Genomic DNA, 21,090 nt, shown 5'->3' on the forward strand with positions numbered 1-21,090 from the left:
CATACATTGCCTTCGGAAAGTATTCAGACCCCTTGACCTTTTCCACATTTTGTTATGTTACAGCTTTATTCTAAAATTGATAAAATTGTTCATCAATCTACACACAATACCCCATAATGACAATGTTTTAGAAGATTTAGCTAATTAATCATTTAAAAAACCCTCAAGTATTACATTTACATAAGTATTCAGACCCTTTACTCAGTACTTTGTTGAAACACCTTTGGCAGCGACTACAGTCTAGAGTCTTCTCGGGTATGACGCTACAAGCTTGGCACACCTGTATTTGGGGAGTTTCTCCCATTCTTCTCTGCAGATCCTCTCAAGCTCTGTCAGGTTGGATGGGGAGCGTCGCTGCACAGCTATTTTCAGGTGTCTCCAGAGATGTTCGATCGGGTTTAAGTCCGGGCTCTGGCTGGGCCACTCAAGGACATTCAGAGACTTGTCCCGAAGCCACTCCTGCATTGTCTTGGTTGTGTGCTTAGAGTCGTTCTCCTGATGGAAGGTGAACCTTCGCCCCAGTCTGAGGTCCTGAGTGCTCTGGAGCGGGTTTTCATCAAGGATCTCTCTGTACATTGCCCCGTTCATCTTTACCTAGATCCTGACTAGTCTCCCAGTCCCTGCGGCTGAAAAACATCCCCACAGCATGATGCTGCCACCACCATGCTTCACCGTAGGGATGGTGCCAGGTTTCCTCCAGACGTGACACTTGGCATTCAGGCCAAAGAGTTCAATCTTGGTTTCATCAGACCAGATAATCTTGTTTCTCATGGTCTGAGAGTCTTTAGGTGCCTTTTGGCAAACTCCAAGCGGACTGTCATGTGCCTTTTATTGAGGAGTGACTTCCGTCTGGCCACTCTACCATAAAGGCCTGATTGGTGGAGTGCTGCAGAGATGGTTGTCCTTCTGGAAGGTTCTCCCATCTCCACAGAGGAACTCTGGAGCTCTGTCAGAGTGACCATCGGGTTCTTGGTCACCTCCCTAACCAAGGCCCTTCTCCCCCGATTGCTCAGTTTGGCCGGGTGGCCAGCTCCAGGAAGAGTCTTGGTGGTTCCAAACTTCTTCCATTTAAGAATGATGGAGGCCACTGTGTTCTTGGGGACCTTCAATGCTGCATCATTTTTTTGGTAACTTTCCCCAGGTCTGTGCCTCGACACAATCCTGTCTCTGAGCTCTACGGACAATTCCTTCGACCTCATGGCTTGGTTTTTGCTCTGACATGCACTGTCAACTGTGGGACCTTATATAGGCAGGTGTGTGCCTTTCCAAATGATGTCCAATCAATTTAATCTACCACAGGTGGACTCCAATCAAGTTCTAGAAACATCTCAAGGATGATCAATGGAAACAGGATACACCTGAGCTCAATTTCAAGTCTCATAGCAAAGTGTCTGAATACTTATGTAAATAAGGTTACCTGTTTTCACTTTGTCATTATGGGGTATTGTGTGTAGATTGCTGAGGATTTTTTTGTATTTAATCAATTTTAGATTAAGGCTATAACGTAAATACAGAATACTTTCCGAAGGTACTGAAATGGGATCCATACTGTACAGTGCCTTCAGAAAGTATTCACACCCCTTGCATTTTTCCACATTTTGTTGTTACAGCCTGAATTTAATATGGATTAAATTTAGATATTTTGTCACTGGCCTACACACAATACCCCATAATGTCAAAGTGGAATTATGTTTTCAAAAATCTAAAAGTATTCATTAAAAATGAAAAGCTGAAATGCCTTGAGTCAATAAGTATTCGACCCCTTTGTTATGGCAAGCCTAAAGAAGTTCAGGAGTAAAAATGTGCTTAACAAGTCACATAATAAGTTGCATGGACTCACTCTGTGTGCAATAATAGTGTATAACCTGATTTTTGAATGACCACCTCATCTCTGTACCCCACACATACAATTATCTGTAGTTACTCTACAATACTAACTTAATTGACAGAGTGAAAAGAAGGAAGCCTGTACAGAATAAAATATTCCAAAACATGCATCCTGTTTGCAACAAGGCACTAAAGTAATACTGCAAAAAATGTGGCAAAATAATTAACTAAATACAAAGTGTTCTGTTTGGGGCAAATCCAATACAACACATTACTGAGTACCGCTCTCCATATTTTCAACTATAGTGGTGGCTGCATCATGTTATGGATATGCTTGTAATCATTAAGGACTAGGGAGGTTTTCAGGATAAAAAAAATGTATGTAATGTAGCTAAGGACAGGAAACATCCTAGAGAGAAACCTGGTTCAGTCTGCTTTCCACCAGACACTGGGAGATGAATTCACCTTTCAGCAGGACAGTAACCTAAGACACAAGGCCAAAACTACACTGCTTACCAAGAAGACAGTGAATGTTCCTGAGTGGCCGAGTTACAGTTTTGACTTGAATTTACTTGAAAATCTATGGCAAGACCTGAAAATGGTTGTCTAGCAATGATCAACAACCAATTTGACAGAGCTTGAAGAATTTTGAAAAGAATAATGGGCAAATGTTGCACAATCCAGGTGTGGAAAGCTCTTAGAGACTTACCCATAAAGACTCCCAGCTGTAAAAGGTGATTCTAACATGTATTGACTCAGGGGGTTGAATACTTATCTAATCAATATATACTGTATATTTGTGTACAGATGGATTCCAAGTCTGGAAGTATTCAGCTTTGTTTGATACAGAATAATATATTTTGTTAGCACTTCACTTAAGCGTCCAGGTGTAATACATTGTGATCCAGGTGTAATACATTGTGATCCAGGTCTAATACATTGTGATCCAGGTGTAATACATTGTGATCCAGGTGTAATACATTGTGATCCAGGTGTAATACATTGTGATCGAGGTGTAATACATTGTGATCCAGGTGTAATACATTGTGATCCAGGTCTAATACATTGTGATCCAGGTCTAATACATTGTGATCCAGGTCTAATACATTGTGATCCAGGTGTAATACATTGTGATCCAGGTCTAATACATTGTGATCCAGGTGTAATACATTGTGATCCAGGTCTAATACATTGTGATCCAGGTGTAATACATTGTGATCCAGGTGTAATACATTGTGATCCAGGTGTAATACATTGTGATCCAGGTGTAATACATTGTGATCCAGGTGTAATACATTATGATACAGGTGTAATACATTGTGATCCAGGTCTAATACATTGTGATCCAGGTGTAATACATTGTGATCCAGGTCTAATACATTGTGATCCAGGTGTAATACATTCTGATCCAGGTCTAATACATTCTGATACAGGTGTAATACATTGTGATCCAGGTGTAATACATTGTGATCCAGGTGTAATACATTGTGATCCAGGTGTAATACATTGTGATCCAGGTGTAATACATTGTGATCCAGGTCTAATACATTGTGATCCAGGTGTAATACATTGTGATCCAGGTGTAATACATTGTGATCCAGGTGTAATACATTGTGATCGAGGTGTAATACATTGTGATCCAGGTGTAATACATTGTGATCCAGGTCTAATACATTGTGATCCAGGTCTAATACATTGTGATCCAGGTCTAATACATTGTGATCCAGGTGTAATACATTGTGATCCAGGTCTAATACATTGTGATCCAGGTGTAATACATTGTGATCCAGGTCTAATACATTGTGATCCAGGTGTAATACATTGTGATCCAGGTGTAATACATTGTGATCCAGGTGTAATACATTGTGATCCAGGTGTAATACATTGTGATCCAGGTGTAATACATTATGATACAGGTGTAATACATTGTGATCCAGGTCTAATACATTGTGATCCAGGTGTAATACATTGTGATCCAGGTCTAATACATTGTGATCCAGGTGTAATACATTCTGATCCAGGTCTAATACATTCTGATACAGGTGTAATACATTGTGATCCAGGTGTAATACATTGTGATCCAGGTGTAATACATTGTGATCCAGGTGTAATACATTGTGATCCAGGTGTAATACATTGTGATCCAGGTGTAATACATTGTGATCCAGGTGTAATACATTGTGATCCAGGTGTAATACATTGTGATCCAGGTCTAATACATTGTGATCCAGGTGTAATACATTCTGATACAGATGTAATACATTGTGATCCAGGTCTAATACATTGTGATCCAGGTGTAATACATTGTGATCCAGGTGTAATACATTGTGATCCAGGTGTAATACATTCTGATACAGGTGTAATACATTGTGATCCAGGTGTAATACATTGTGATCCAGGTCTAATACATTGTGATCCAGGTGTAATACATTGTGATCCAGGTCTAATACATTGTGATCCAGGTCTAATACATTGTGATACAGGTGTAATACATTGTGATCCAGGTGTAATACATTGTGATCCAGGTGTAATACATTGTGATCCAGGTGTAATACATTGTGATCCAGGTGTAATACATTGTGATCCAGGTGTAATACATTGTGATCCAGGTGTAATACATTGTGATCCAGGTGTAATACATTCTGATCCAGGTCTAATACATTCTGATCCAGGTCTAATACATTGTGATCCAGGTGTAATACATTGTGATCTAGGTATAATACATTGTGATCCAGGTGTAATACATTGTGATCCAGGTGTAATACATTGTGATCCAGGTGTAATACATTGTGATCCAGGTGTAATACATTGGTCTCTGCTCTCCTTCCTCCAGGGTTGAGGAAAGCTTCAAGACGTTATTCTGGGCCATATTTGGCCTGTCTGAAGTCAAGTCAGTGAAGATCAACAATGGCCATAAGTTCATAGAGAATATAGGCTATATCCTGTATGGGGTTTATAACGTCACCATGGTGATCGTCCTGCTCAACATGCTCATTGCCATGATCAACAACTCCTTCCAGGAAATAGAGGTAACTAATTAATTAATGAATAATTGACTGTCCCATAGGGAAAATAGAGGTAATAAGGTTTGATACTTCTTAACATGTTATACTGCTCTTGTATGAGGAATTTGCAGGGGTATAGTTAGTATACCATTTACTATAAGGCCCTGCGATAGACTAGTGTCCTGTCCAGGGGGTGTCCTGTACATCAAGCTGCCTCACTACAGAAACAGGAGATAGACTAGTGTCCTGTCAAGGGGGTGTACTGTACATCAAGCTGTCTCACTACAGAAACAGGAGATAGACTAGTGTCCTGTCCAGGGGGTGTACTGTACATCAAGCTGTCTCACTACAGAAACAGGAGATAGACTAGTGTCCTGTCCAGGGGGTGTACTGTACATCAAGCTGCCTCACTACAGAAACAGGAGATAGACTAGTGTCCTGTCCAGGGGGTGTACTGTACATCAAGCTGTCTCACTACAGAAACAGGAGATAGACTAGTGTCCTGTCCAGGGGGTGTACTGGTACATCAAGCTGCCTCACTACAGAAACAGGAGATAGACTAGTGTCCTGTCCAGGGGGTGTACTGTACATCAAGCTGCCTCACTACAGAAACAGGAGATAGACTAGTGTCCTGTCCAGGGGGTGTACTGTACATCAAGCTGTCTCACTACAGAAACAGGAGATAGACTAGTGTCCTGTCCAGGGGGTGTACTGTACATCAAGCTGTCTCACTACAGAAACAGGAGATAGACTAGTGTCCTGTCCAGGGGGTGTACTGGTACATCAAGCTGTCTCACTACAGAAACAGGAGATAGACTAGTGTCCTGTCCAGGGGGTGTCCTGTACATCAAGCTGCCTCACTATAGAAACAGGAGATAGACTAGTGTCCTGTCCAGGTGGTGTACTGGTACATCAAGCTGTCTCACTACAGAAACAGGAGATAGACTAGTGTCCTGTCCAGGGGGTGTACTGTACATCAAGCTGCCTCACTACAGAAACAGGAGATAGACTAGTGTCCTGTCCAGGGGGTGTACTGGTACATCAAGCTGTCTCACTACAGAAACAGGAGATAGACTAGTGTCCTGTCCAGGGGGTGTCCTGTACATCAAGCTGCCTCACTATAGAAACAGGAGATAGACTAGTGTCCTGTCCAGGTGGTGTACTGGTACATCAAGCTGTCTCACTACAGAAACAGGAGATAGACTAGTGTCCTGTCCAGGGGGTGTACTGTACATCAAGCTGCCTCACTACAGAAACAGGAGATAGACTAGTGTCCTGTGCAGGGGGTGTACTGTACATCAAGCTGTCTCACTACAGAAACAGGAGATTGACTAGTGTCCTGTCCAGGGGGTGTCCTGTACATCAAGCTGCCTCACTACAGAAACAGGAGATAGACTAGTGTCCTGTCCAGGGGGTGTCCTGTACATCAAGCTGCCTCACTACAGAAACAGGAGATGGACTAGTGTCCTGTCCAGGGGGTGTACTGTACATCATGCTGTCTCACTACAGAAACAGGAGATAGACTAGTGTCCTGTCCAGGGGGTGTACTGGTACATCAAGCTGTCTCACTACAGAAACAGGAGATAGACTAGTGTCCTGTCCAGGGGGTGTACTGGTACATCAAGCTGTCTCACTACAGAAACACGAGATAGACTAGTGTCCTGTCCAGGGGGTGTACTGTACATCAAGCTGTCTCACTACAGAAACAGGAGATAGACTAGTGTCCTGTCCAGGGGGTGTACTGTACATCAAGCTGTCTCACTACAGAAACAGGAGATAGACTAGTGTCCTGTCCAGGGGGTGTCCTGTACATCAAGCTGTCTCACTACAGAAACAGGAGATAGACTAGTGTCCTGTCCAGGGGGTGTCCTGGTACATCAAGCTGTCTCACTACAGAAACAGGAGATAGACTAGTGTCCTGTCCAGGGGGTGTACTGTACATCAAGCTGCCTCACTACAGAAACAGGAGATAGACTAGTGTCCTGTGCAGGGGGTGTACTGTACATCAAGCTGTCTCACTACAGAAACAGGAGATAGACTAGTGTCCTGTCCAGGGGGTGTACTGTACATCAAGTTGCCTCACTACAGAAACAGGAGATAGACAAGTGTCCTGTCCAGGGGGTGTACTGTACATCAAGCTGTCTCACTACAGAAACAGGAGATAGACTACCGTCCTGTCCAGGGGGTGTACTGTACATCAAGCTGCCTCACTACAGAAACAGGAGATAGACTAGTGTCCTGTCCAGGGGGTGTACTGGTACATCAAGCTGTCTCACTACAGAAACAGGAGATGTGCTCCTGCTCCTATGAGCCATTGTGGTTCGGACAAGGCTAATATTTACTATTAGATCATACAACTCTACATTCAACACTATTATGGTATACAAATAGATGGGTTTATTTAACATGTTTTAGTCGTAACAAAGTGCTGTATGCTTCTTTAGTCAATATGGCTCCATGGTGAAGCCACCATTTTGTAGATGTATTGTTATGCTTGACTGTGTTAATGAATCTCCAATCAGACACTGCAGCTTCCATCTGATCTGCTGTCTGATACTCTGGAGGCTGTGGGTTGGCTTCCTTCATTAATTGATAAGAGGCGGAGCGTTCCAAACGCTACCCTATTCTCTTTATAGTCCACTACTTTTGACCAGGGTTCATAGGGCTCTGGTCAAAAGTAGTGCACTATATAGGGAATAGGGTGCCGTTTGGGATGCACTCCAAGTCTTTCTGGGTAATTGCTTTGAGCCCCATAGATAAGGTAATTGTAGAATGATTTAGTTTCATACAGCGTTCTGAGTAAAAATGAATTCCAAAGCATTTCTCTCTGCTGCGATGGTAATTGCAGCTACTTACAGGGTTGGAAGAGAAAATCAAATCCTCTCTCATCCAGTTTAGAGGCCGCAGCTGCTCCACCGTTGGGTCTCATTAGGATGTTTGGATCTGCTGTTGGTCATGTCCCTACTCCCCATAAAGTGTCCTACTCTAGACCAGAGCCTTGGCTGTCATCACCATCCATTTCAATCAGGTTGTTATGGCTCTCCCACTCAATGCTTTTAGTATTTACTTCCTCCGTACAATTATTATGGATGTAAAGGCGAAAAGGTTATTTTCTGAAAGCCAGAAGCTTGGAACGATGTTATAAAACTGACTGTTGTTGATTTAAAATTGATTGTTTCTTAGTGCTCAGTTCCCTTTTCAGTCGGTCAACTCAGTGCAACGCTACGGGGAGTTCACGGTAGCGCCCTCTACTGAAGAACATTAGAATCACGCCTGACAGGGCCAATGAACACTGTGCCTGACTGGAAGCCCCGCCTTCCACACAGGGGATAAAGCCGAGGCACGAATTCATCTGCTGTGGCAACAGTACCCTCAAGTGGCACGGCCAATCAGGGTACATCACTGGTAGCCAAATCCCCCGAACCCAGAGTGGACCGGGCTCCAAGCAAACGTTATAAACCCCCGAACCCAGAGCACTTAAACACTATAAACACAGTTTAAACTCCCACAGTGTTAAGATACATTGTTTTTTGGTCCTCTGTAGCTCAGCTGGTAGAGCACGGCGCTTGTAACGCCAGCGTAGTGGCATATTATTATTATTATTGTTTTGACGCCCTGGATTTTGCAACCAGTGACGTTGGGGTACAGGCTACTATTTATTTAGCATCCCCCATGTTTTTACAGCGTCATTACATCGACTGTTCTCGAGGCCTCAGCGCCTGTTATGAGGGAGATTTCTTCCCTTCTCCAGAAGGTTCCTATGTGAGAGGCCCAGGACAGCTGGTATTTCTTAGTTCTCAAAAGGGGCAGGACTTTGATTCCAATTTTAGACCTGTGTGCCCTGAACAACTCAGGGTCTACAAATTCCGAATGCTCACGAACAGCCGGTTGTTACAGTCAGTGCACCCGGGCGATTGGTTCACCTACTTTCATGTGGCCAAATATCCCCCTCACAGGAAGTTGCTGAAGTTCCGTTTCGAGTCTGTAGCCTACGAGTTTCTGGTCCTCCCTTTCAGGCTTTCCCTCGCACTTTCACCGAAGTTGTGGAGGCGGGTTTGGCACCTATGCGGATATTGGACTACCTGGACAATTGGCTAGTGGTAGCGGAGTGGAGGGAGGGTGGTGTTTCTCCTCCCTGCTGGTTTCCCATGTTCAGTCTCTGGAGCTGTTTGACTCCGTTTCTGGGACTCAGTCGAGAATCGTGCATTCTTGTCCCCGCAGAGGGAGGCCGGTTTTCGGCTTTGCTTGGTCCAATTTCCCTCGCTCCGGGTGACGTATCTCCCCGGGTGCCTCAACACGGTGCAGATATGCAATCCAGGTGGGGAGGAGGCTGCACCCCTGGGTGGTCTCCCAGATATGGGAAATGTTCGACAGGGCCGACATAGATCTTGAGAAAATGAGCGTTTTTGGGCTGTTTTTCTCCATAAGTGTTCTCTGTTGGGAACGGATGTTCTCGTGCACCAGTGGCCTCGGACCTGATTCACCCCACGCTAGAGAGGGTGCGTCGGGAGGACTTGTCGTTGATCCTTGTGGCTCCCCGTTGGCCCAAACGACCTTGGTTCGCAGAGATCATTTGCCTTTTAGGCAGGGACCCGTGGCAACAAGCTTTGGTGCCAAAATAAAGGAATTGTTCCTTTTCTCTGGTGGACATTCTAATGTTCCTAAAGGGGCTTTTCAAGCGGGGTTCATTCTCTGAAGCTATTTCAACGTGTCATTAGAAAGGAATTGATGGTGCCACTCCAGGGGCTCATCCCCTGTTTAAAATGTGTCAGGCCGGTTTCTAAACCTAGCCCACTTTGGGATTTGGCTTTGGTTTTGGATGTGCTGTGTGAGGCCCCCTTTGGACCGATGGAGTCTGTGGATCTGAAGATCCTCTTCCTTCCGCCCTGCTCGTGTCTTTGGCCTCGGCTCAACGCATTGGGGATCTCCACGCGTTATCCATTCATCCCCCCCCCCCCCCCCCCCCCCCCTTGTATGAAGTTCACCCTTGGGGACTCTAAGGTGACGTTGTGTCCTAATGCGACCTTCGCCCCTAAGGTAATGAAAAGGTCATCACCTACAGTCTCTTTTCAGCTTTTTCCCATTTCACCTCCTCCGTTTGCAGCGGAGGTTACATGTCCTGTGTCCAGTACGAGCTTTACCATGTACAGCTGAAGTCGGAAGTTTACGTACACCTTAGCCAACTACATTTAAACTCAGTTTTTCACAATTCCTGACATTTAATCCTAGTAAAAATTCTCTGTTGTAGGTCAGTTAGGATCACCACTTTATTTTAAGAATGTGAAATGTCAGAATAATAGTAGAGAGAATGATTTATTTCAGCTTTTATTTCTTTCATCACATTCCCAGTGGGTCAGAAGTTTACATACACTCAATTAGAATTTGGTAGCATTGCCTTTAAATTGCTTTACTTGGGTCAAACGTTTCGGGTAGCCTTCCACAAGCTTCCCACAATAAGTTGGATGAATATTGGCCCATTCCTCCTGACAGAGCTGGTGTAACTGAGTCAGGTTTGTAGGCCTCCTTGCTCGCACATGCTTTTTCAGTTCTGCCCACAAATGTTCTATAGGATTGAGGTCAGGGCTTTGTGATGGCCACTCCAATACCTTGACTTTGTTGTCCTTAAGCCATTTTGCCACAACTTTGGAAGTATGCTTGGGGTCATTGTCCATTTGGAAGACCCATTTGCGACCAAGCTTTAACTTCCTGACTGATGTCTTGAGATGTTGCTTCAATATATCCACATAATTTTCCTTCCTCATGATGCCATCTATTTTGTGAAGTGCACCAGTCCCTCCTGCAGCAAAGCACCCCCACAGCATGATGCTGCCACCCCCGTGCTTCACGGTTGGGATGGTGTTCTTCGGCTTGCAAGCCTACCCCTTTTTCCTCCAAACATAACGATGGTCATTATGGCCAAACAGTTATATTTTTGTTTCATCAGACCAGAGGACATTTCTCCAAAAAGTACGATCTTTGTCCCCATGTGCAGTTGTCCCCATGTGCAGTTGCAAAACTTCACAAATCTTCTTTGCTGTTGTTCTGGGATTGATTTGCACTTTTCGCACCAAAGTATGTTCATCTCTAGGACACAGAATGCGTCTCCTTCCTGAGCGGTATGACGGCTGCGTGGTCCCATGGTGTTTATACTTGCGTACTATTGTTTGTACAGATGAACGTGTTACCATCAGGCGTTTGGAATTTGCTCCCAAGGATGAACCAGACTTGTGGAGGTCTACAATTTTTTTCTGAGGTCTTTGCTGATTTCTTTAGATTTTCCCATGATGTCAAGCAAAGAGGCACTGAGTTTGAAGGTAGGCCTTGAAATACATCCACAGGTACACCTCTAATTGACTCAAATGATGTCAATTAGCCTATCAGAAGCTTCTAAAGCCATGACATCATTTTCTGGAATTTTCCAAGCTGTTTAAAGGCACAGTCAACTTAGTGTATGTAAACTTCTGACCCACTGGAATTGTGATACAGTGAATTATAAGTGAAATAATCTGTCTGTAAACAGTTGTTGGAAAAATGACTTGTGTCATGCACAAAGTAGATGTCCTAACCGACTTGCCAAAACTATAGTTTGTTAACAAGAAATGTGTGGAGTGGTTGAAAAATGAGTTTTAATGACTCCAACCTAAGTGTACGTAAACTTCCCGACTTCAACTGTACATTGAGCGGACCAGGGGTGTCCGTTTGTGTGACCAACTTTTTGTCTGTCCGGCTCGTGGTAGAGCGCTTTCTCCCAATGGATTGTGGAGGATATTTATCTGGCATATGACAGCAGACTGAATTATCTAACGCTGTATGTGCACACACCACCAGAGATCTGGTCTTATTGGGCCTTGTTTAAAGGGTTGCATCTAGGTGAGTTGGGCATCCCCACACACTTTTGTAAGGTTTTATCTCTTGGATGTCACTGCTTCTAGTGTAGCCCACAGTGTGCTTTCGACTGGGGCAGGAGAGGGTCATACTGGGGTACCGCAGGTTTTCCTGTCAGGTTGGAACTCTGGGTAGTCTGATGTGGGCCATTTCATCTGGTGTCTGCTGGGGTCGTGGCTTGGTGCCATCTGGTGTCTGCTGGGGTCGTGGCTTGGTGTTATCTGGTGTCTGCTGGGGTCGTGGCTTGGTGTCATCTGGTGTCTGCTGGGGTCGTGGCTTGGTGCCATCTGGTGTCTGCTGGGGTCGTGGCTTGGTGCCATCTGGTGTCTGCTGGGGTCGTGGCTTGGTGTCATCTGGTGTCTGCTGGGGTCGTGGCTTGGTGCCATCTGGTGTCTGCTGGGGTCATGGCATGGTGTCATCTGGTGCCTGCTGGGGTCGTGGCATGGTGTCATCTGGTGTCTGCTGGGGTCGTGGCTTGGTGTCATCTGGTGTCTGCTGGGGTCGTGGCATGGTGCCATCTCGTGTCTGCTGGGGTCGTGGCTTGGTGTCATCTGGTGTCTGCTGGGGTCGTGGCTTGGTGCCATCTGGTGTCTGCTGGGGTCGTGGCGTGGTGCCATCTGGTGTCTGCTGGGGTCGTCACGTGGTGCCATCTGGTGTCTGCTGGGGTCATGGCGTGGTGCCATCTGGTGCCTGCTGGGGTCGTGACGTGGTGCCATCTGGTGTCTGCTGGGGTCGTGGCTTGGTGCCATCTGGTGTCTGCTGAGGTCGTGGCTTGGTGCCATCTGGTGTCTGCTGGGGTCATGGCTTGGTGTCAACTGGTTCCTGCTGGGGTCGTGGCGTGGGGCCATCTGGTGCCTGCTGGGGTCATGGCGTGGTGCCATCTGGTGTCTGCTGGGGTCGTGGCGTGGTGCCATCTGGTGTCTGCTGGGGTCGTGGCGTGGTGCCATCTAGTGCCTGCTGGGGTCATGGCGTGGTGCCATCTGGTTCCTGCTGGGGTCGTGACGTGGTGCCATCTGGTGCCTGCTGGGGTCGTGACGTGGTGCCATCTGGTGCCTGCTGGGGTCGTGGCATGGTGCCATCTGGTGCCTCCTGGGGTCATGGCGTGGTGCCATCTGGTGTCTGCTATGGTCGTGGCTTGGTGCCATCTGGTGCCTGATTTCATGTCTCCATTGCTGTGTTGTACCTCGTTTCCCTCCTTCAGAGAACAGTAGTTATAGTCATAACTGTACGTTTTCTGCATTAACCCCTCTCTTCCCCTCCCCTCCCCTCCCCTCCTCTCCTCTCCTCTCCCCACCTCCCCTCCCCTCTCCTCCCTTCTCTCCCCTCCCCTCCTCTCCTCTCCCCACCTCCCCTCCCCTCTCCTCCCTTCTCTCACCACCTCCCCTCCCCTCTCCTCCCTTCTCTCCCCTCCCCTCCTCTCCTCTCCCCTTCTCTCCCCTCCCCTCACCTCCTCTCCTCCCCTCTCCTCCCTTCCCTCCCCTCCCTTCCCTCCCCTCCCTTCTCCTCCCCACCTCCCCTCTCCTCCCTTCTCCTCTCCTCCCCTCTCCTCCCCTCCCCTCCCCTCTCCTCCCCTTCTCCCTTCTCCTCCCCACCTCCTCTCCCCTCCCATTCTCTCCCCCTCCTCCCCTCTCCTCCCCTCTCATCTCTTCTCCTCTCCCCAGAATGACGCTGATGTAGAGTGGAAGTTTGCCCGGGCTAAGCTATGGTTCTCCTACTTTGAGGAGGGGGGGACATTACCTGTCCCCTTTAACCTGGTTCCCAGTCCCAAGTCCATCATCGCCCTGGTTCTGGGGCTCAGAGACCTCATCCTGAAGCCTCTCAACAGACACAAGAGCTGTCGCAAGGAGGATACAGAGCTCAATAAGGTGAACCGCGCGCACTCCCACACACACTCCCACACACAGTAAATAGGTAGTACCATACTGTGGGGAGATAGTCTGGCCATTATTGATACATGGGTTAGATCAGGGGTGTCAAACTCATTTTAGCTCAGGGGCCACATGGAGGAAAATCTATTCCCAAGTGGGCCGGACCGGAAAAATCATGGTATATATAACTTAAAAACAACAACTTCAGATTGTTTTCTTTGTTTTAATACGATCAACATACAACATAAAGCTGGAGCCTGAGGACAGTGTGTCCAAAATAGTACAAGCACAACATCACTATTAATCATAAAACACGTCAAGTTTATTTGAAAATTCTAAAGAAAAAGAACACACAAACACACAATGCCTCAGTGATTAACAGAACTCTTTCAAAGATCACATAACTATATCAGGGTGTCATTTCTCAGGCAGAAATGTAGATAAAAATAATGAAATCCTGTTCCCCAAACAAGTGCAAGAACCACAGAGTCAAGAATAGGTTAAATATACAAATAAAATAAAAACAATTAAAAACAATAGCACATCAACATAAAAACATATAAACATAAATCTGAAAGCGTTGCTCAAACTCCCGTAGCAGTCCCGTTATTTTATCTTTGAACCGCTTCATGTCTGCCACATGTTGGGTCGCGCACACATTTTTCAGACAGGGGAAGTGAGCTGCATCACCACCGGCAAGTTGCGTCTCCCACAATGACAGCTTCAACTTGAAAGAACGTATGCTGTCATAATACTGCGTGACAACTTTGTTGCGCCCTTGCAGCTGTTTGTTCAAGTTATTCAGGTGCTCTGTAACATCCACCATAAATGCAAGGTCCGGCATCCATTCTGCGGAATGAAATTCTAACACTGGTTTGCCCTTTTCTTCCATGAACTGTTCAATTTCTTCTCGTAAATCAAAGAAACGCCTCAGCACAGCACCTCGGCTTAACCATCTTACCTCAGTGTGGTATGGCAGGCCATAGATGTGGTCTTTCTCTCTGAGAAGGCTGTCAAACTGACGGTGATTCAGGCTTCTGGATCGGATGAAATTAACAGTTTGGATGACCACCTTCATGACGTTATCCATCTTTAATGACTTGCAACACAAAGCCTCCTGGTGCAAAATACAGTGAAAAGTCAAAAAATCACGTCCTCCATTTGCAGATTGCACTTTCTCTCTGAACTTTGTCACAACGCCTGCTTTTTTCCCGATCATTGAGGGCGCACCATCTGTAGCCAGGCTGACAGCGTGGGACCAGTCCACTCCGACCCTGTCCAGCGCGCCGACGAGTGCGGTAAAAATATCAGCTGCTGTCGTTGTATCTGTCATCGGCACCAACTCCACGAACTCCTCGGTGACGGTCAATGTGTCATCAACTCCGCGGATGAAAAAATGGCCAGTTGTGCAACATCTGTAATGTCCGTGCTTTCATCAATTGCAACCGAAAACGCAATAAATGACTTTACTTTTTGCTTCAACTGGCTGTCCAAATCCACTAAAAGATCGGAAATCCTGTCTGCAACTGTGTTTCTTGTCAGGCTGATATTTGCAAAAGCCTGCCGCTTTTCAGGGCACACAATCTCCGCTGCCTTCATCATGCATGTTTTTACAAATTCACCCTCACTAAATGGTTTTGAAGCCACTGCGATTTCATTAGCAATGAGGTAGCTAGCTTTCACTGCAGCGTCACTGATGTCTCGGCTGTGAGTAAACACAGACTGCTGTTTCTTCAGACCCGCCAACAGTTCATTCAACTTCTCTCATCTCCGCTGTCCTTGAAAGTTGTCATATTTGTCGGCATGAAGACTCACATAGTGGCGACGAAGGTTATATTCTTTCAGCACTGCAACATGCTCTGAACACACCAAACATACAGCTTTCCCATTCAATTCCGTGATTAAATAGGATGACCATTTTTCTTGGAACACTCTGCACTCTGCGTCCACTTTTCTCTTTTTTGACAGAGACATATTGGGGCAATGAGGGTGCCAAAGCACATAATTTTAAAAGTAGAAGCCGTAATAAATATCGCGGGCAAAACAAAGTAGCTCATTGGCTGCACGTGCTTGACCTACTTGCTCTGCCCCGGTATAAACAGTTTGCTTGCTTAACACAATTGCTATTGCGCCATCCAGTGGACGCAATTGGAACAGCAGTTTATTTTATTGAAAAATTGCAGCGCATTTTTATACTTTACAAAATATATATATATACATTTTTTTTTTGTTAAAAAAAATAAATACAAATCATCTCGCGGGCCGGATTAAACCCGTTTGCGGGCCTGATCCGACCCGCGGGCCGTACGTTTGACACCCCTGGGTTAGATGATGCCTTATAACCTAGCCCTCCCTCTCTCTCCCCCTCTCCCTCTCTCTCTCTGTCTCTGTCTCTCTGTCTCTGTCTCTCTCTCTCTCCCCCTCTCTCCCCCCTCTCTCTCTCTCTCTCTCTCCCTCTCTCCCTCTCTCCCCCTCTCTCTCTCCCCCTCTCTTTCCCCCCCTATCACTCCCCCTCTCTCTTCCCCTCTCTCTCTCTGTCTGTATGTGGTAGCAATTGAGCCTGATGATGAAGTTAGTTATCTACATGGATACCCTATCAGAATCATCCAGCCTATAAATGATGTTATGATAGATGTATGTACTGGCTCTATAGGGTGGTTTCCTAGATGCGTATTAGTAGTTGTCCTGGACTAAATATAATCATCATCCATTGTTTTGTGTACTGAGCCCTCTAGTGTCCTGTTGGAAAAGTGCAGCTTTACTTTCATTTTTTATTTTGTGATAAATTGTTCAATTTACACTTTATCAATGAAGTATTGTTTGCACACCAGTTGGATCATCATAAGGATTCAGCTGTTGGAGGTCCGCCTTGTCCAAGTCGGCACCAGGTAAGTAGACCTGTAGAAGTAGTATTTCCATATGTTTTATCACCATAAGGTATAGCATACTTTACTCATTTTTATACAATAATCATGTTTTCACCTGTTTTCTACTTCACAGAAGATAATGAAACGCCTCATCAAGAGATATGTGATAAAAGCACAGCTCAACAGAGACAGTGACGAAGTGAATGAAGGTATTGTTTGAGGGAGAAACTCCTATTTGACTGTTTTGTGACCCACCGAACACCTTTCCTGGTCAGAGAGTTGAGGCCATCTCACAGAGAGTTAACAAACACTGTTAGTTTCTAATAAAGAGTACTGATCACAGAAAGGGTCTGTAATACAGAAGGAAAGGAATACTGATCACGGGAAGGGTCTGTAATACAGAAGGAAAGGAATACTGATCACGGGAAGGGTCTGTAACACAGAAGGAAAGGAATACTGATCACGGGAAGGGTCTGTAATACAGAAGGAAAGGAGTACTGATCACGGGAAGGGTCTGTAATACAGAAGGAAAGGAATACTGATCACGGGAAGGGTCTGTAATACAGAAGGAAAGGAGTACTGATCACGGGAAGGGTCTGTAATACAGAAGGAAAGGAATACTGATCACGGGAAGGGTCTGTAATACAGAAGGAAAGGAATACTGATCACGGGAAGGGTCTGTAATACAGAAGGAAAGGAATACTGATCACGGGAAGGGTCTGTAATACAGAAGGAAAGGAATACTGATCACGGGAAGGGTCTGTAATACAGAAGGAAAGGAATACTGATCACGGGAAGGGTCTGTAATACAGAAGGAAAGGAATACTGATCACGGGAAGGGTCTGTAATAAAGAAGGAAAGGAATACTGATCACGGGAAGGGTCTGTAATACAGAAGGAAAGGAGTACTGATCACGGGAAGGGTCTGTAATACAGAAGGAAAGGAATACTGATCACGGGAAGGGTCTGTAATACAGAAGGAAAGGAGTACTGATCACGGGAAGGGTCTGTAATACAGAAGGAAAGGAATACTGATCACGGGAAGGGTCTGTAACACAGAAGGAAAGGAATACTGATCACGGGAAGGGTCTGTAATACGGAAGGAAAGGAGTACTGATCACGGGAAGGGTATGTAATACGGAAGGAAAGGAATACTGATCACGGGAAGGGTCTGTAATACGGAAGGAAAGGAATACTGATCACGGGAAGGGTCTGTAATACAGAAGGAAAGGAATACTGATCACGGGAAGGGTCTGTAATACAGAAGGAAAGGAATACTGATCACGGGAAGGGTCTGTAATACAGAAGGAAAGGAATACTGATCACGGGAAGGGTCTGTAATACAGAAGGAAAGGAGTACTGATCACGGGAAGGGTCTGTAATACAGAAGGAAAGGAATACTGATCACGGGAAGGGTCTGTAATACAGAAGGAAATGAATACTGATCACGGGAAGGGTCTGTAATACAGAAGGAAAGGAGTACTGATCACGGGAAGGGTCTGTAATACAGAAGGAAAGGAGTACTGATCACGGGAAGGGTCTGTAATACAGAAGGAAAGGAGTACTGATCACGGGAAGGGTCTGTAATACAGAAGGAAAGGAGTACTGATCACGGGAAGGGTCTGTAATACAGAAGGAAAGGAATACTGATCACGGGAAGGGTCTGTAATACAGAAGGAAAGGAGTACTGATCACGGGAAGGGTCTGTAATACAGAAGGAAAGGAATACTGATCACGGGAAGGGTCTGTAATACAGAAGGAAAGGAATACTGATCACGGGAAGGGTCTGTAATACAGAAGGAAAGGAATACTGATCACGGGAAGGGTCTGTAATACAGAAGGAAAGGAATACTGATCACGGGAAGGGTCTGTAATACAGAAGGAAAGGAATACTGATCACGGGAAGGGTCTGTAATACAGAAGGAAAGGAATACTGATCACGGGAAGGGTCTGTAATACAGAAGGAAAGGAATACTGATCACGGGAAGGGTCTGTAATAAAGAAGGAAAGGAATACTGATCACGGGAAGGGTCTGTAATACAGAAGGAAAGGAGTACTGATCACGGGAAGGGTCTGTAATACAGAAGGAAAGGAATACTGATCACGGGAAGGGTCTGTAATACAGAAGGAAATGAATACTGATCACGGGAAGGGTCTGTAATACAGAAGGAAAGGAGTACTGATCACGGGAAGGGTCTGTAATACAGAAGGAAAGGAATACTGATCACGGGAAGGGTCTGTAATACAGAAGGAAAGGAATACTGATCACGGGAAGGGTCTGTAATACAGAAGGAAAGGAATACTGATCACGGGAAGGGTCTGTAATACAGAAGGAAAGGAATACTGATCACGGGAAGGGTCTGTAATACAGAAGGAAAGGAATACTGATCACGGGAAGGGTCTGTAATACAGAAGGAAAGGAATAATAACTACATTAATAAATACATACAAAAGCTGAACTATATAATACTATGAATAAAGGCAACAGGAATGAAATAGAGTAATTACAATAGCTAAAGTTGAGTATGATCTGCACTGGCAGGAGACAGTGTTAAATAGACTGTGATCTCTGATCTCCAATGGATGGAAACAGTGTTAAATAAACTGTGATCTCTGATCTGCACTGGCTGGAGACAGTAATAATTAGACTGTAATCTCTGATCTGCACTGGCAGGAGACAGTGTTAAATAGACTGTGATCTCTGTTCTGACAGGAGACAGTGTTAAATAGACTGTGATCTCTGATCTCCACTGGATGGAAACAGTGTTAAATAAACTGTGATCTCTGATCTGCACTGGCAGGAGACAGTGGTAAATAGACTGTGATCTCTGTTCTGACAGGAGACAGTGATAAATAGACTGTGATCTCTGATCTGGCAGGAGACAGTGTTAAATAGACTGTGATCTCTGATCTCCACTGGATGGAAACAGTGTTAAGTAAACTGTGATCTCTGATCTGCACTGGCTGGAGACAGTGGTAAATAGACTGTGATCTCTGATCTGGCAGGGTACAGTGATAAATAAGCTGTGATCTCTGATCTGATCTGGCAGGAGACAGTGATAAATAATCTGTGATCTCTGATCTGGCAGGGTACAGTGGTAAATAGACTGTGATCTCTGATCTCCACTGGCAGGAGACAGTGATAAATATATGTATAATATATATATAATGTATATACTGCATTCTATTCTATAATATTCTACTGTATCTTAGTCCATGCCGCTCTGTCATTGCTTGTCCATATATGTATATATTCTTAAATTCCATTCCTTACTAGTTTTGTGTGTATTAGGTATATGTTGTGAAATTGTTAAATATTACTTGTTAGATATTACTGCACTGTCGGAGCTAGAAGCACAAGCATTTCGCTACACCCGCTATAACATCTGCTAAAACACGTGTATGTGACAAATAACATTTGATTTGATTTGAAAAAAGGTATTTTCAATCTATATTTGCAAACATTTCTATAAACCTGTTTTCGCTTTTTCGTTATTGGGTATTGTGTGTAGATTGTTGAGGATTATAAAAAAAAAAAATACATTTTAGAATAAGGCTGTAACGTAACAAAATGGGGAAAAAGTCAAGGGGTCTGAACACTTTTTGAATGCACTGTACATATGAAATGAGTAAAGCAGTCTGTAAACATTATTAAAGAGCATGCACTGAGCCTGGCTAGCCAGTGCAGAACCAGCTAGACGTTCTCAGCCAATCAGAGGTTGCATGATCAGCTCATGCACAGAGGGTGGGGCGAGTGGGCAGCTGCTGATTTTCTGAGACCGCGCTGATAGACATCACCTCAAGTAGGAGAGCCAAACATAAACAAATGGTCAAACAACAGAGTGAATGAAATAGTGTCCTGGAGCTCAGCAGGGGGAACTGGCTACATATGGATTCAGCTGTTTTACTATAATCTGTATACTGTGCGTGTATTAGGCTACTTAAGCAATAACGACTGAGGGGGCCAATATAGCACGGCTAAGGACTGTTCTTAGCCACGATGCTGGATGTAGACAATCAGTATCCAGGAACCAAATGACCTGTTTTATAACGCAGAGGGCCCTAGATCTGGGCTCCCATCAGATAAGTCCATACTATACATTCATTGCAGATCATCTGTCATGTGCATACCAGCTGAGAGACTGAGGGACAAAATTCAATATCCTAAAAAATGGATGAATGCAGTCTGTACGCCTCATTTGAGACCTCTTCCCTCTCTCTGTCTCTCCCAGGAGAGCTGAAGGAGATTAAGCATGACATCTCCAGTTTACGCTACGAACTCCTGGAGGAGAGGAACCACAATATGGAGGAGTTGGCTGAGCTGATCCGGAGACTGGGAGAGAGGACACCTGCCAAACACAGGCACCACAGCCATATAAACTGAGTGTACAAAACATTTGAACTATTTCCATGACCTAGACCGACCAGGTGAATCCAGGTGAAAGCTATGATCCCTTATTGATGTCACTTGTTAACTCCACTTCAAATCAGTGTCGATGAAGGGGAGGAGACAGGTTAAAGAAGGATTTTTAAGCCTCAAGACAATTGAGACATGGATTGTGTATGTGTGCCATTCAGAGGGTCAATGGGCAAGACAAAATGTTTAAGTGCCTTTGAACGGGGTATGGTAGTAGGTGCC

General features: G+C 45.1%; 1 protein-coding gene across 1 annotated transcript in view; it reads left to right on the forward strand.

Annotated features, from left to right (window-relative positions):
- Positions 1 to 20,835, forward strand: part of trpc6b (transient receptor potential cation channel, subfamily C, member 6b) — a gene marked incomplete at both ends in the record, with an annotated part of 49,264 nt that extends 28,429 nt beyond the window's left edge. The window contains 4 exons of the mRNA XM_084143272.1: positions 4,661 to 4,856; positions 13,379 to 13,582; positions 16,586 to 16,661; positions 20,684 to 20,835. Of these exons, the coding sequence (XP_083999398.1) occupies positions 4,661 to 4,856; positions 13,379 to 13,582; positions 16,586 to 16,661; positions 20,684 to 20,835 (628 nt within the window). The remainder of the gene's footprint in view (positions 1 to 4,660; positions 4,857 to 13,378; positions 13,583 to 16,585; positions 16,662 to 20,683) is intronic.
- Between the last annotated feature and the right edge of the window lie 255 nt (positions 20,836 to 21,090).

Source organism: Coregonus lavaretus, assembly GCF_964263955.1.
Source record: "Coregonus lavaretus genome assembly, chromosome: 26".
Classification (NCBI taxonomy): Eukaryota; Metazoa; Chordata; class Actinopteri; order Salmoniformes; family Salmonidae; genus Coregonus; species Coregonus lavaretus.